The sequence below is a fragment of the Egretta garzetta genome, unplaced genomic scaffold (assembly GCF_000687185.1).
Source record: "Egretta garzetta isolate BGI_Z169 unplaced genomic scaffold, ASM68718v1 scaffold81, whole genome shotgun sequence".
Classification (NCBI taxonomy): Eukaryota; Metazoa; Chordata; class Aves; order Pelecaniformes; family Ardeidae; genus Egretta; species Egretta garzetta.
The window spans coordinates 3026520-3043077 of NW_009258671.1; the positions used below are offsets into that span (position 1 = coordinate 3026520).

General features: G+C 38.8%; 1 protein-coding gene across 1 annotated transcript; it reads left to right on the forward strand.

Annotated features, from left to right (window-relative positions):
- The first annotated feature begins 212 nt into the window (after nt 1-212).
- Nucleotides 213-16503, forward strand: PYROXD1 (pyridine nucleotide-disulphide oxidoreductase domain 1). Its single transcript, XM_009648697.2, has 12 exons — nt 213-218; nt 852-932; nt 3117-3236; nt 4674-4802; nt 6603-6676; nt 7625-7785; nt 8795-8895; nt 10158-10287; nt 11202-11314; nt 13541-13663; nt 13962-14099; nt 14623-16503. The coding sequence occupies exons 1-12, from the start codon at nt 213-215 to the stop codon at nt 14869-14871; spliced, it is 1425 nt and encodes a 474-aa protein (XP_009646992.1). The 3' UTR covers nt 14872-16503.
- The last annotated feature ends 55 nt before the right edge of the window (nt 16504-16558 follow it).

Genomic DNA, 16558 nt, shown 5'->3' on the forward strand with positions numbered 1-16558 from the left:
AGCCTCGTTAAATTAATTTGTATTTGCCAAGGGTTTGGCCACGTGAATCTCCCTTAAACCAGATTCGCCACTTTCACCTTCAGAAGGCTCTGCTAGATTGCTCCTATCTGAGCTACAGGAATACGTGCTAGTCCCTTCATAACTCATTTGCTCATGTACCTCATGGAATGTGCTTCTTGGTGGCTTATACAACTGTTCTGTTCATCCGTAGGATGTCGGTGACGGGGAACCCTTGAGTTTTGTCTGTACCCCAGAGATGAGTGTTTTCTACTTGACAGAGCTGATTTATTTTCTGTGGCAGAGAAATGCCCATTGAAAATGGGAGCTCTTCACTTTGGCTGAGGGCCTGTAAAAGCCTTCTCTTACTTAGTAGCACTCTGAAGATGATAATCCATTTATCAGTTTACTAAATAACATTCAAAATAGCCAATAGAAATCAGCATTTCCTCTGTCAAAATGCAATCTGTGAACAATTAGTCACTGCTGTGCAGTAAAAAAAAAGTCATGTCCAGCAACTGGGTATCTCCAGAAATCACGTGCTCATAGTGTGGTCCTGCAGCTGGTCTTCAGAATACTGTAAGAACAGTCTCTTGAGTAGTCATTTACACTATGGCTGCAGTTCTTGAAGATACATTTGTGCGTGAATGAATGAAAGTCTTGGGTCTCTGAATCCTGTTCATTTCAGTTGTTACCCTTCCATAATCTTGAAGTAGTATTTATCCAATGGGATTCTACAAGACTAAAGTAATGTAGTAACACATATTACTTTTCACCAATAATTTTATTGTCTTAAAGTCAAAATCTACTGATGAACCCTATTCACTCAATTGTGATTTCTGTTTCTTTACAAGCTGGCTGTGGAATTCCCATCAGAAGACATTTTTTTAATGACAGCTTCTCCAGTTATAAAAGCTGTAACGAATTTCAAACAGGTAAGAGAGACTTAATTTTTCTTATGGTAAGACCTCTTCAGAAGTTTGTGTATGTACAGGTAATTTAGAACCTAATCCTGAAAATGCTTATGATTTTGAACTTGTTTTCACATTAGTGTGACTGCAGTGGTAAGTTTTAGTTGGACTGATGAGAGATAGTGATTCATAATCATCAGTAAATGGTGAATATACTCACAATGTCCGAGCAAAGGTTAAACTGGGTACTTACTTACACAATTGAAATACTTTCTAAGTTACTAAAGCTTTATTTCACAGCTTTGCTAATGGGAATGCTCCATTTTAAGGAATGGTATCTTTGGAATAAATTACTTAAAGAAACTTAGTCTTGCTAGTGGTTCTCCTATAAGGTAGCGTGCTTGAATTTCCAGCAGAAACAGACTTCCGACAAGTAACAAAAAAAGGGACAGCCTTCTGTGAAATTGCATTCAGCTTTGTCTGCATCTCCAGCAGCTGGTGATTCAAATGACTGCTTTCCTGCTCGTTTGAAAAAGAAAGTAAAATCCATGCATGAGTCCAGATTTCTGGCTACTAGGTTCATTACACTAGTTTTGCAGCGGTACTCAGATCTTGGAAAGCACTGCTCTTTTCCCACTCTGAGGGAGCTCTGAACTCTGCCATGTGGCATGGAAAGAGTTGAAGACTGGATTGTACAGAACTCGGGCTGCAAAGCTGCCAGCCAGTAAGAAGTTAGGTTTTGCTTCTCAGGGAAAGTTAAGACACCCAGAGCTGGGCTTCCACCTGGCATTTATATTCATGACTCTCTGAAACACGGTATCCAACAGGTGAGGCATATCTCACGACAAGTAAAGAAAGACCACTCTGCCGTTTATCTGGCAGCCTGGTTTTAACATAATTCTTCCGGGTGTACGAGTGCCTGATTCAAATTGCTATGGGGGAAAATAGAGCATGGAGAGATTTGAACAGCAGTTCTTTGCATTTAGTGGCTGTAACTGGGTATCAGCATCTGTTCCTTTTCACGCTGTGTTTTTTGCTGGGGCTGATGGGATGCTTAGGACATAGCTGAAAGACTGAGAGGTCTATGTAAGACTGGTAGAGTAACACCGAACTAGAGAACATCTTCTGAGTTTGAGAGTGCTGACAGTAGGGTCATGAGTATCCAGGAAAGATACTTAGGTGTTGCATGTGAAGTCTGTCATTCACGCTGGCAGAAGTTTCACTATTTGAAGAATGAGGGAATAGCTAAAGAGTATTTGAAGGCAGTGTCTCTAAGTTTTGGACATGAGCGTCTTATTTTCTCTCTGAATTGCAAGCATGGTGTGGTTTCTGGTTCCTAGCTGTGTTCCAGACTTTCTGAATATTCCATGAAGTAGAAGGGTAGAAGGCCTGGAGATTCCCGTGCAGCTGCTCCTGTCTGGAAGAAACCCCAAATCAACTTGAATGTTTTCCAAGTTCTGGTTTGCCTGGTTGTTTCAACCCTCCACCACCCTCTGAAATATTAGATAGTGGCTACAGATGAGATGCTGAGTAAACGCTTTGAATCTCTTTTGCCTAAAAACTTACACTTCCTGCTTACAAGCTGAACAACAGTAAGCACTTCTCCTGACATGTGGGCCAACTACCTGTAACAACAGGTTTTTGAGTCATTAGATTTTGAAAAAAAACGCCACCAGATCTTTTGTTAAATAGAATAAAAATACTTACTCCACACAAAAGTGTGTTTCTGTAATTCTCAAAGCTATTTTGTCCAATTTTTTTTTCCCAAAATACCAGGGAGAGGAAGATGCTTGCGGGGGGGAACATCATGAGTTATTGTATCAAAGTTATAGCAAACAGAAAAACAGGGTCTTAACACTGCATCAGGTGAGTTAAAAAGCAGTGTTGCCAACTCTAATAATATAGTCTATATATGGAATAGAACATCATAGCAGCTAGAGCACCCATCAGGGTTCTCCATTTTTGCTTAATCTCTAGCTTTAGAATTAAAATTCTCTGTGCTACTATGACTCCTTACCAGGAATAGGCATGAAAAGATTCTATATATAAAAAGGAACTTTTAGCAGTAACATGATAACATTTTTTGAGACAGTATGGACTTCATGTTGTGACTTCTTTACTGGAAATGAATGTAACACATTTCGTTATAAGCTTTAGAAAAAGATATGAATAAATGATTCATATTTTTTAAATCTCTTCTTTCTGCAGGTTTCCAAAACACTCGAGGAATTTGATGTAGAAGAGCAACCAAGTTCTCTACTAGAAAAACGATATCCCAATATTAAAGTTATACAGTCTGGAGTAAAACAACTGAAAAGTGATGAACATGTAAGCTAATGTCTTCTCTTTTATGTGGCTTTTCAAATTATTTAAAAAAAAAAATTTAAGAGACAGGTGAATATTTTGGGGATGAAATTCTGTTGAAGAACATTCTGGTTATTAAAAGTGATAATTTACCAAAATTACAAGCAAATACTTCCTAGCTTTAATTTCACTTATTGCTTCCACTGTTGTTCAAGTAGAAATATATGCAGGGGACATAATTGGTGATCAAAAATTACTTGTTAATTAAGAAACCGTATCTTTTAGATTTAAATCTTTGACTACTTAGATTGCATTGAATACCTGATTGGAATAGCAAGGAAACCATTCAATGAAACCAATACTGTCTGTCAGTATAGGTGTCAAAATTTCTGTAGCCCCTGACTGGAGATCTCTCTGATTCCCAAATTACTGCTTGTTGCTACAGAGACCAAAATATTAACAACTTTATGATAAAAAAATCATAATTCTTGAAAGAACCAACACTTCCACCTTTTCTTCTTTCTTTTTAGCTGGAAATATGTTGCAAGTATGAGCAGTGTACAGCATATACAGATCCTTGTTAGTGTCTGTGTCACCTTGACATGTTATTTTTCACTTCAGCATTTATCAGGAACTCACATTCAGATCCAAACCTGGTTTTGCTCATTTTAAGTCACAGAGATAGGATGCCAGTTAGACTATAATTTTGCTAATATTCTGAATGAAATTATAGTCTTGTATCATTATTATAATGTTTTAGTTTAGGTATGTCTCTGTGAACGTGGGTATTTCGTGTATATGGATTTGGAGGATCTTTTCCCTCTGTTTTCCAAAAACCTTTAAAACCTCTTTGTGCAAAACCACTGTAAACTATTTAGCTTATAGTTTGGAAGATAACAAATAAACTCATAAAATGTTAAAATACAAGTATTGCTTGTTGCAAAATGATGTAGCTTGTTTAGTGCCTACCCTTTTTCTTTAGCAAAGAACAGAATTTGCGGTCTTTCTAAACTGTATTCTAGCCTGTGCCTAGTTAACACAGGTCCACCATTGTTGTAATGTTTTGAATGAGATTCTTAATTGCTAATACATAGTAGTGCATAGGTCTACACCTGTTACTGGGGTGGGGGGACATTGTCACATAGAAAACTGAATTTTTTAGCACCGTTAGCAAGTACAGAGTGCCACCAAGTGGTAACTTTTTATATTTCATCTTCTTTGAGTGTGCTGTGTACCCTTTCCATTTTGTACGTCATATAAAGTCATATATTTCGGTTTGTAAGTCTGTGGTGAGTGTAATGCAAGTAAATAACACACACTCAATGAGAGTATGAAGGCTTGCTCTTTAAGAAGCCAGTTACAGCTTTTAATATCTGCATAATACTGTGACATTAAGAAAAATAATAAAGCTGATGTTCTCTTAGATGTCTCAAATTGGTTTTTTATTTTAATTTTGAACAGAAAATTTTCACTGAGGATGGGAAAGAATATATGTATGAAAAACTTTGCTTGTGTGCTGGAGCAAAACCAAAATTAATTTCTGAAGGAAACCCATATGTGTTAGGAATTCGGGATACTGACAGTGCACAGGTAAATGTGTTTCGGACTTACTTTCCTCCTTCTGATACAAAATACTAAAAATGATTGTGGAGTGAAATGGCCAGACATAAGATGATGTTTGTTATTATATGACCTTAAATAGGAACACTTTCAGTAGCAGAGAAATAACCTTAAAATACCATTAAATAAATTAATTAGTCACCAAATTTATTACGTTTATAGATAGCACATAGACAATATTTCTAACGTGATACTCCAGAATAAGTGGTATTCTTTTACCCTCCAGGCAGAAGCCAGTCTGAAAATATAAACAGGAAGTAGGTACCAGTAGAAACTTCCCTGAGAAGGTGTATCTGGTACGCAGTACAAAGGGCTACTTCTTACTGTGAAAAGCTACCGAAGGACGCTTTTTTCTAGTTCTGCTGTAGCCTCTTCTCATTGTACAGAGAAGAGTTATAGTCAAAGATGTGGAAAGGTTTTCACGTGAGGAATGACTTAATAGACTAAAACTTCAGCTTGGAAGTAGAAAGGGAGGTTTCACTGCTGTAGGCCTTTAGAACTAGAGGAGGCAGGGTGAAACTCAACACTGCTTCTCCATAATGTAACAGCTGTGGAGTTTGATGCTGAGAATAAAAAGGGAGTTACTTTTTCAAGCAAACTGAAGTGAAACTATGAAATTGTTGTTGTTTTCAATATTAAAACTTTATCTGAGTTAAAAAAAAAAAAAGAAAAAAAAAAGAAGAAGAGGGAAGAAAAACATACAAAGAAGCCCTCAATAAATTTATCTTGTGTAAATTGAAGAGAAAGATGCCACCTGAGTGGCACCAGCGGTGTCTGGAACCTGTGAGGGTGTTCCAGGATAGTATTGTCATGTGCTTGTCGTCTTCTGATGGTCTTCCCTGTGCATCCACTGTAGGCCACTGTGGGAAACAGTAGACTAGGCTGTCATTTGTCAAAACTGATGTTGAACTTTCAATGAGACTGAAAATACTTGTTTCTGGTTTTGGGGTTTCTTTTTTAATGATGACTGGTTGCATTCACTAGTCCCCTCTGATACAACTTCAGTATCCTTCTCTGAGGGGATTAAAGGACTGCAGTTTTCATGGTCTTTTACAGTTTAGGTTCTCTGATACAATTAGTTGGGTAAACTGGAAGCATGGATGAACGGATTTTCATATAATTGCAATAGTTGGTCTGATAGTCGTGATTCTTGATTTGTTTGAAAGAAAATACCTGAAGTGGTTATACTATGAGCTCAAAAAATAACTGTCTGGGCTATTTTTTTCTCTCACCACTAAGATTGATTTGGAGACTTTTTTCTTTCCAAAAGTTTTTTTTCACAAATAAAACTTGTTCTTTGATTTGCTATGAATTAGTTTTTGAATTCCTGGGTTTTGATCAGAATTTTTTCAATTCCTATATTTCTGTAAGTTTGCCTTTTTAATGTTATGCAAATTACTGTGAAAGTTATGCAAGTTGTGATAAAACTGGATTAATAGATACCACGATGCTAATGGTCTGTAGGACAGAGAAAAGTCTCCTGGATTCTATTAAGGGCTCTGTCAAACTGGCTTAAATGTAATTACTTAACTTCTCCTGTCTCAGTTTGAGACTTGTAAGGCTGTATCAATAACTTCATTCCTTAACACGATAAAATTTACAGGTTTCATTTGCTTCTGTAACAGATCTTAGCATAAGAAAATGTGTATCAGTAGTCTGAGAAAATCAAAATAAGAAGACTTAAGAGAGCAAGAAAATATTGAAAAGCATGTAACTGATCAGGGAACATATGATCTAAGTTGCAATTGACTTCTTTCTTTCTCAATGCAGGCTTTTCAGAAGAATTTGGCTCAATCTGAGAGAATAGTAGTGGTAGGAAATGGTGGGATTGCACTTGAATTAGTGTAAGTAAATGGCTCAGTTTTAAAGATACATATGCAAATAAAATCTTTAACAATGCTATGTTAAATCTAGTGTGCATGACTTTGGGAGAAGGTTGACTTACAAAATTGTAGCTCTTGGAGCATTTAGTAGCAAAATTTATTAAAATAGCTTTTTGACAGTGTAACTGCTTTCTGTCACATAAAATTCAGCAATCTGCAGAAGAAGTTTTGACACATAGATCTCAAGAATATACAGCATTTTTCTGATTTGGCACAAACAGAGATTTCTGTTAAGACTATTATGGGCAATATTTAAGTTATAAAACTTGTCTGACTTCTGGAGACAGAGGATGTAACAGGAATAGAGAGGCAGCTTATCTTGCACCCAGCCTAATTTAAGTGGATAGAGCTTTTGAAGCGTCTGACATGGCTTTTGTCACAGGTAGGATATTGAACTGTGTGGTCCTGCAGTCTGCTAGGTTAGAGAAACATCTGCACTACACGATTACATGGTCTTGTTTTGTGTTGCAGGGAATCACTCTTTCACTTTCACTAGATTGTCATCTGCATGTCTCTACTAGTTCATGTCCCAGGTAGTACAAACAATATCCAAATGTCTGTTCTTAGCAGTGGGCAGTCTGGCAAACATGCACTTTTTTTTTTTTTCCTTCATTGTGGGGAACAGGAAATACTAAGTATTATTAAAAATTTGAGGTCTCCCTTCACACCCTGCCCTGGTTCAGCTGAGGTTGTGCTGGTGAGAAAGTATGACCTGTCAACTTAGAGGGTTTGTTTCTTTTTTTAATGTGTTCCTTATGTAAACATTTAGAAGCAGTAGTAGATTTGATGGCTTAAAAGGCCTTATTTCTAGCTTCTGGAACGAAACCTGGCATGCTTCTAGTTGAGTTGCTAGGAGTCAGATCCCTTTCGGGTAGTCTGTCACTTTATCTACTGTTTAAATGTCCACAGGTATGAAATCCAAGGCTGTGAAGTAATCTGGGCTATCAAAGACAAAGCCATTGGGAACACTTTTTTTGATGCAGGAGCAGCTGAATTTCTCATTCCAAAGCTAACTGCTGAAAAAAGAGAGACTCCAATTGAATGTAAAAGAACCAAGTATACAATGGAAGGTATGGTGGTTTAGTCTCCTAACACTGCAGCAGCAGCATTTAATATTAAAGATAGTCCTACAGTCAGTTAATTTAGTGGGCCATAAATAAGGTTTACTGTTATCATCAATGGCATTTCCTTCTTTAAAAAAAAAAGAAAAAAAATCCCAAAAGTAAAAAAGCGATATAAAAACCCATCCAGAATTGATGTAGACACACGACAGCGTGTGATAGTTACCTGAAATCTGTAAAAATGTGCTTATCTTTACAGCTGTGCCAAATTGACTTTTCATTTCCTGTATTCCATCTGCTGAAGAACCTGTTCTATTTTCTGTAATATTTTAATGTTTTTCTGAATTATGCCAGCATTACGTAGGAAGGAGCTCTCCCATAATAAGCTATTGAAGGACCAGATGAAACCTCACAGAATGTTATTTACAGATGCAGTGAAACTGCAGTCTTAATCACAACAGTTAAGAACTGCATGAACAAACAGTACACAAACATATATATGATTAAAATAATAACAAAACCAAGAGCGTGGTTTTAGACTTCAGGTTGGAAGAATAAATTGTATAAAAGTCAACCTAAATATCACAAAATGGCAGCCAAGGTTCCTCAAATGTATCATGGTATGTTAGAATTTGCACTTTGGTGCAGTGGAGGGGACGGTGTGCACTTGCTAGCAGATGGATGTCAATTTAAAAATTAGCATTGATATTCAGCAACGTAGTCTACCATGAGTCTCCAGAACCCTGGTGCTGTTGGGGGTTGGTCTCCATGCAGGCATCTGACAGTGGCTTGGTTGTTTTGGAGACAAGTAATGAAAGGCATAAAGTTGAAAGGTATTAAAAATATTGTCTTGGAGTTTGATTTGTCTGCAGATTAATGGGTTTTGGGACACTACACATTTTTGTCTTCCCTTCTGGCAACCTGATCGTATTTCTTTTAATTGAGAATCCTTGTTCTGAATTGTGCAGGCAATGAAGTGTGCACTCTAAATCTGATATTCTCCGTCCCTTTCCCTCAGGAAGTGAGGAAAAAGACAGACCTACAGCAGCATCTGATGAACTGGGCAGTGCCTTAGGCCCCGATTGGCATGAGGGCTTAAGTCTTAAAGGGACTAAAGAGGTATGGTCATAATCTTGCTTACACATTTGTTTAAATGTTGCCTTAAGTGGGTAAGGATGACAGAATGTGAAATGTCACATTCAGGATTATTAGCAAAATAAAACCAAAATGTGCTTGAACTGATTCTCCTGTTCTGTCAGAATTAAACAAGAAAATATGTTTACACAAATAAAGTCATTTTCTGCTTGAAGAAGGTGGCTGATCAGATCCACTGGCATAGTTTTAGCGATTTGCTCTTCAGATTGAAACATAAATGTTGGTTTGCATATTTCTGTAGGACCCGTGTCAATCCTAGCTTTAACCAGATGCAGCGGTTCCTCTACTGTCCTGATTTTAGCTGCCATACGTACATTTTCTTAGGTGAAAAATAGGACAGTAGGATTCGTACAGAGGTACAGGGAACATCAGTTTCCTGTCACAGCAGATAATGAAATGCAAAATCAGTAGTGGATATGAGCATTGTGAAGAGTTTAATGTTTGAAATAAGTAAGAATCCTCACATTTCATAGGTTTTTTTAATCAGGTTTTTACTTATTAATTTCTTAGCTGTTAGGTGTTTGCATCCATTATACTTACGGTGATCAGTCATAGATTCTACAGAAACAGCTTTACAATACCAACTAAAGGACGTTTAGGATATTCAGCAGAGTAATCGGTGGCATTTTGGCTGTTGAAGGCTGTGGAAACGCATGTGTGTAGTGGAGAATAAATCAATCCAAGGCCTGAATCTACAAAATAGTTTAGAGAAACAGGTAACTTTCCAACATCTGTCTTGAGCTCAGAAGAGGAGTAAGTGGTTGAAACATGGGTTGGTGCAAGAGGATACTTTTTCTTTTTACAGCATTTAGAACATAAACTTCTTATTATCAGAATTTAATTCATCATAGAAAAATGAAGGATTTTAAATACTGAAAGATAGAAGAGATTAATTTACTTTTTTTCTGTTCTGATAAGTTCTGAATTCTCTTCCTGTAAACTCAGGGGAACTTGAGTGTGTTTTCTGGCATGCCAGAAAAATCTAAATTGTGAAATTTCAAGGAGCATCAGATATCTGCTGAAAAAGCAGGTAAATTGCCATTTGATGTGGTTAGATCTGTGCCAAAAAAGGAAGAAGTGTGGAAACTCAGCTAATGTGTCATGCTTTAGGATGGGATATCTGTTGGGGTTTTGGATTTCTTTTCCAGTTTAGTAACAGGTCAATTTAGGTAAAAATACTGTTATTGCTAATCATGATGTTTACAATTTTGTCAATCTTTCTTTAGTTTTCTCATAAAGTACATATTGAAATACTGTGTGAAGTGAAGAAAATACACTTACAGCAAGAATTTATACAACTGCAACGGACTTCTTTGGCTTTTCCTAAGAAAGAGAAAAATACAGAACCAGATGAGGGTAGGTGCCATTGCTGGTTAGAAATAACACATTGAAGATAAAGCACTGCTGAAGCATGTTTGATCTTTGCTGTTGTAGGGCGAATACAGATTTGGGAAAAAAAAAATCCTTCTATGAATTAAGTGAAGCTCTAGCAATTCATATAGTTGAGAATTTGATTTATGGGCGACCGTTGAATTGCAAAATGTTATGGCTCAGACCCTTTTTCCACAAAGTCACCTAAATCCTGTATGCAGAATATTCCCGCCTTGTGACAGTCTGAATTAATCATTTATTAATAGTGGAGTTAAAACAGAAGCAAAAAAACCAAACAAACCAAAAAGCATTTAGTGTCAAAACTGATGTAATCCTTCAAAGAAAGTAGAAGAAAATATCATTTGTTTCATGAATAATTCTATCTACAAATTCCACCGAATTAAAATTAATATTTAAAATACTATTTTAATAGCCAGTTACTTTCAGTATAAGATTCTAGGAAATCAAAATCTCTGACATTGTTTTCGCTTTTGAGGCATTCCCTCTGCACCTGCAAATTTATATGTAAAATTGTATTTGGCAATTGCCTACTTCAGAGACCATCCCATTGGTCTGAAGCAGTGGCAGGACACAGTATTTTCCCCCTACAAATGAGGGCTTTGATTTAGGAAAATTCCAGAGGAAGTTAATAGTAGGACTTGGAGCTAAGCTCCAAAATCTCATTTTTCTAGTCCTGAGTGAAGGTAAGAAATGTTACAGGTAATCTCTGGGTTTGGGGTTGTTTTCTATTTTATTTTTATTTTTTTCCCTACCTAATCAATTAATAATATCAAAAGATTATTTTTTATTCTTTTTATTTCATGTCTTATTATAAGACATCATTAATAAAATAACTTTTGTTGGTTACATTCTCAGGGAAAAATTTTCCCCTTTTTCAGTGCTATGGCCTGTATATGTGGAATTAACTAATGGAAAAATTTATGGATGCAATTTCATTGTCAGTGCCACTGGAGTTGTGCCAAATGTGAAACCATTTCTCGATGGCAATAATGTAAGTATACTGATTTCTTCTGAAGTTTAAGCTGCTGTTTTGGGTTTTTTTAAGTAAGGTGAAATAAGCTCTCTCAGCTGGTTTATGCTTCCGACATGAAACATCCATTGATAAAGGTTTTCAGTGTTGTACAGCATTTCAGAAGGAGGCAGGTGTGTTGGTATTGGAAATACCCAACGTGATAAAATTTCATTCAACAGTAATTTCATTACTGTTCTTGGCTTACTATATTGCTACTCTTGATATGTACTGATATGCAGTATATATACAATATACACTGTTCAGCTTAAACCTATACAAAGAGAAAAACATTTGTATAATTGGTTAACGTGGCAAAAAATGTAGAATAATTTTTGTGTTAATTCTGCACCATATTCTTCTTAAAAAGCTTAGAATTTTTTCCTGGGAAGGAAGCAGTTACTTCCAATAATTTTCATCTAGGAAACTGAGCTGTAAAGGTGCTCATATTCATCAAGGGACGTCACACTTTGAATCAGCATCTGAACGTGGATGATGATGACGGAGTTCATAGCTGCCACGTGAATTTTCAGGCCTTGAGATCATTCAGTCTCTGTGCTAGGTGCCTGGTTTAACCCTGGCCGGCAGCTCAGCCCCACACAGCTGCTCGCTCACTTCTCCAGTGGGATGAGGGAGAAAGTTGGAAGGGTAAAAGTTGAGAAAACTCATGGGTTGAGATGAAGGCAATTTAAGCAAAGCAAAAGCTGCACGTGCAAGCAAAGCAAATTAAGGAATTCATTCACCACTGCCCATCAGCAGGGAGATGCTCAGCCATCTCCAGGAAAGTAGCAGGGCTTCTCACACCTAATGGTGACTTGGGAAGATAAACGCTGTAATGAGGAACATGCCCCCTCCCTCCTCCTACTGCAGCACACATCGTATGGCTTGGGGTACCCCTTTGGTCAGTGGGGTGTCAGCTGACCCAGCTGGGTCCCCTCGCAACTGCTTGTGTGCCTCCAACCTGCTCGCTGGCAGGATTGCGTGAGAAACAAGAAAGGCCTTGGCTCTGTAAGCACTGCTCAGGAACAGCTAAAACATCCCTCTGTTATCAACGCTCTTTCCACGACAGATCCGAAACATGGGTCCATACAAGGTCCTGTGAAGAAAATTAACCCTATCCCAGCCAAAAGCAGTACATGAGGGTATTTGGTGTTTTGCAGTTCCTTCTGATCAGGAGGTGAAACGCTATCTTCTGAAAAAAGCAGAAGGAAATTATGAAAACATACATCTGATGTCGAGCCATAAAATATTTCAAGGCCTACATTACAAAGTTAGATTAGGAACTGGGTATTTGCGATGGTATTTTCTGGCCTTGGCAAAAATACAAAATGAACTCGTAAGACTCAGTTGTCCCTGTAACGTGCATAGTGTGACTTGAAATTTGGCAAGCTCTGTTACTTCCCTGCCTAGGTAGCACTAATATTTTAAAAACTTGTGCTGCGTTCTAGAAATAATACTTAATGTTTTGTGTCTTACCATGGAGGTCTGGCCACTCTGGACAGTCTCACGTTGAATAATTTTATTCGGTATGTAATGCTATTTAAGCTTTTTTAATACATAGTTTGAGACATTTTGAAGAGTATATGAAGGTCACTTGTAAAATGGAACACTGATCTGTTCTTAAACCTGGTGAGAAAAGAATGCAGAGATTGTTAGGAAATTCTGCTTTTGTAGGCCTATCTTGGCTTTGCTTATTTGAAGGGTCCTAGGTTTGGTAAGATCCAGGATAAATTCTGCAGGGGGCAGGGTTGCATTATAATATGGGGAAGTGATACTTTTATATGTGGACAGTTGTGAAAAATACTTCATAATGGCACTCTTTGGGGGATCTGTTTTCTTCCCTTGAAGGCGAAGGAGTCTTGAGATTGTGAGGTTTGAACACCATGTTTCTCTTGTGGTTATCGGTCTTCTCTCGTGGAGTCAGATTAGACGGCAGAATGAATCAAAGAGCCATAAATTGTTGACACTTAATGACCACCTTCTCTGCTGCTATGCGGCATCCAGAAGAGCCTCTGGCTGGGTTCCCGTAGTGTTTATTCATAAAATTTTGTATCTTCAAATATTGTGATTAAGCAGAATTTGCTGACATTTTTTTAGGAGTGTGCCAAAAAGGTAACAAATGAGGTGACTGCTTAACATGGCTGAAGTTGAATTACTTAGTTTTAAATGATTATTTTTTCTTATTGCTGATCTGTGTGAATACCTCAGTTTGCTGTAGGTGAAGATGGAGGTCTTGAAGTCGATAAACACATGCAGACATCCCTGCCGGATATATATGCAGCTGGAGACATCTGCACGGCGGCGTGGGAACCTAGTCCGGTGTGGCATCAGGTAAATCCAATCGTACAGCTGTGCGCTCAGCAGCAGTCTAATCCACAAAGTAAATTACGCACTGTTACACGGAGGGGAGAAAAGAAAGTTTAATTGAAGCAGGAACCAGTGAACAAGTAGATAATCCTGGGTGTGTTGATGACATCATTTTGGCTACGTGGCCAAAAGCCAAGCTGTTCAGCCTTTTGGAGTACAGTGAAAACATGTAGTATGCATTGACAAGAACAGCGCATCACTCGTTGCACAGCGATGTGTATCTATGCTTTTAAAATCTTTTTAATTTATTTGTTTGTTTTAGATGAGACTGTGGACTCAAGCTAGGCAGATGGGATGGTATGCAGCAAAATGCATGGCAGCGGATACTTTAGGGGAACCTATTGATATGGATTTCAGCTTTGAACTATTTGCTCACGTCACAAAATTTTTCAATTACAAGGTAAAGTAAATATAGTCTAACAGTCTTAAATCACTGAGTAATGCACGTATTGCTCACTTACATTCACTTGCCAGCACTGGGCAGATGCTTTAATACTGACAAAACAGTTCTCTCTATATAATAATTAATCTTACTTTAGATTTTCTCCATTCATACGAACTTGGAATGCTGGAACTGAAGAGGGCAAAGATCTTTACAAATATATGACAAATTTTAATTGGTGAATGACAACTGACCTACTTTGCATCTCTGTATATATTCCATTTCATTACATTTCTGTTCATGGTTAAATTCAACGCAGCTCAGCATAGTAACTGGTACGTTACCAGGGTTTGTGTATGGTATTTCAAGGTGAAGATTTTTAATTCTTGTGGGTTTGAAAGCCAGCGAAGGGGGGAGGTTCCCTAGGAACAAATATTTCCCTGTTTACATCCGTCTTTTGAAGCTTAGACCTGTTATCAGCAGAAATGGCAAAAATCACTGCGATGATCTTATGCGTGCTTTTTCTTTTTCCTCCTGCTAGGTGGTGGTTTTGGGCAAATACAATGCTCAGGGCTTAGGATTAGACCACGAACTGATGCTGAGATGCACCAAGGGACAAGAGTACGTTAAAGTGGTGATGCAAAACGGCCGAATGATGGGAGCTGTGCTGATTGGTGAAACAGACTTGGAAGAAACCTTTGAAAACTTAATTTTAAATCAAATGGATCTTTCAGCCTATGGTGAAGATCTCCTGAATCCAGATATCGATATAGAAGATTATTTTGACTGAACAAAACGCCATTTTCATTTTGTATGAAGTTGTGATACAGAGTAGTATGTCTTAGAAAACTGTTTCCTCGGGATCAGCAGAAATGAGGGATAAATGCAATTCCTTATTAAGATTTTGTGTTGATCTTGTCAAAATACTGACAGGCACATTAAATTGATCTCTGTAGAAAATTAGCAACAATGTCAAAATGCAGCAACAAAAGCCAGTGGATTAGTGTTGGCAAAGAGTTGTTGTCTAGATCAGATGAGCGCATGAGAACAGGGCTGTCAGAGTCTTAAAAAGCGGGCTCCGCTGTGCTGCTAAGACAGCACCGCATTGGCTCGAATGCAAGGTGGCCTTCACTTTTTAAAAGCAAATGTGTTCAATCCTGTGCCTGCCTCATAGCTGCCTTCTTCCCCAAACCGTGCATAATTCACCTGCCACAGTTACCAGTGCCCGCTTTCCCCATGGCTTTACTGCCAGGCACGTTCCTCGTTCCCACCAGTAAGCCAGCCACCCTGGCGAGCCAGGCGGCCTGAAGCTGCCTCCAGGCTTGGGTGGTGTGAGCATTGGCTGGGGCGGGGAGAGCCCCTGCTGCCTGAAACCAGTTGCTTGGACAAATGCTTTCAAGGCAGCCAGGCAGCGCGTTGCCTTCCCACCAGCACCCCGCTGCTGCTCGGGCCTGCCAGCGCTTGCCCCAGGTTTCAAGACTCCTGTTCCAGCCAGCTCTGTTGGGCTGGCTCAGGTGAACAGGGGACATCTTTAGGGCACAGGGCACTCGGAGCTCTTGCTACCTGGAATGTGGTCTGCAATTCTATGGCAAGATGGATGCTTTATCTTTTATTCCCCTCACCACCCTGTAAGTTTCTTCCCAAACTAAATGTATTTTGTACTCAGCTATGTACAGAACACAAGAGCTTGGAACAGTGAAAGCCAGGATGAGATGTCATTTGAAAGCAGCCTTTTTACCGCTTGTCAGATGGCTGTTCAGGTCACGTGGTGGGGCTGCAACTGGTGCCTCCTCGTTGACTGTCAGCAGGGCTGAGGTATGGCACGTGCCAGGGGAAGGCCAACATGACAGCGCTGGTGGACATCACGCACAGGCGCCTTCCCTGGCGAGCGCCTGCAGAGCAGGCTGCTGGATCCAGACAAGGTGGTAGATGGTACCTGATGCCATTTTGAGTGCCAGTCCCATATCCTGATGGGATCTTAATAGCCAGCTGTTAGAGTCACTTGGCCACTTTCTGCCCTTTCCACATTTCCACTGTTGGTTCCAGGAATGAGTCTCTGCAGGTACTGAACTCCAATTTGACTTGTGGTAACATGGGACAAAGTATCTACTGCTGAGTTGCAAATGGGGGTTTGAGCTGTCCTCACTCGTAGCTCGCTCCCTGGCTGTATGTGTATTTATGCAGCATGCACTTTAATAGTGATGTCTGTGTACAGGCTTGCTTCCATCAAATTCCTTCTTTTTTAGTTGCTAGGCATAATTTAGTGCCTAGGTGAAAAAGCCCAACAATTTAAGCTCTTCCTTAGCACTCCCTCTGTGTTCCATAGCGCCATCCACAGACAGAGGCTGTTCCATGCTGGCTTTTGGGTTTGTTCTACAGTTGCCGCTTGGGAGTTGCTGTTTACTTAGGGTCCAACTGGGAACGGTTTGTTGTACTCCCCTGACTGCAAAGTTAGCAGTACCTATTGAGACTGCTCC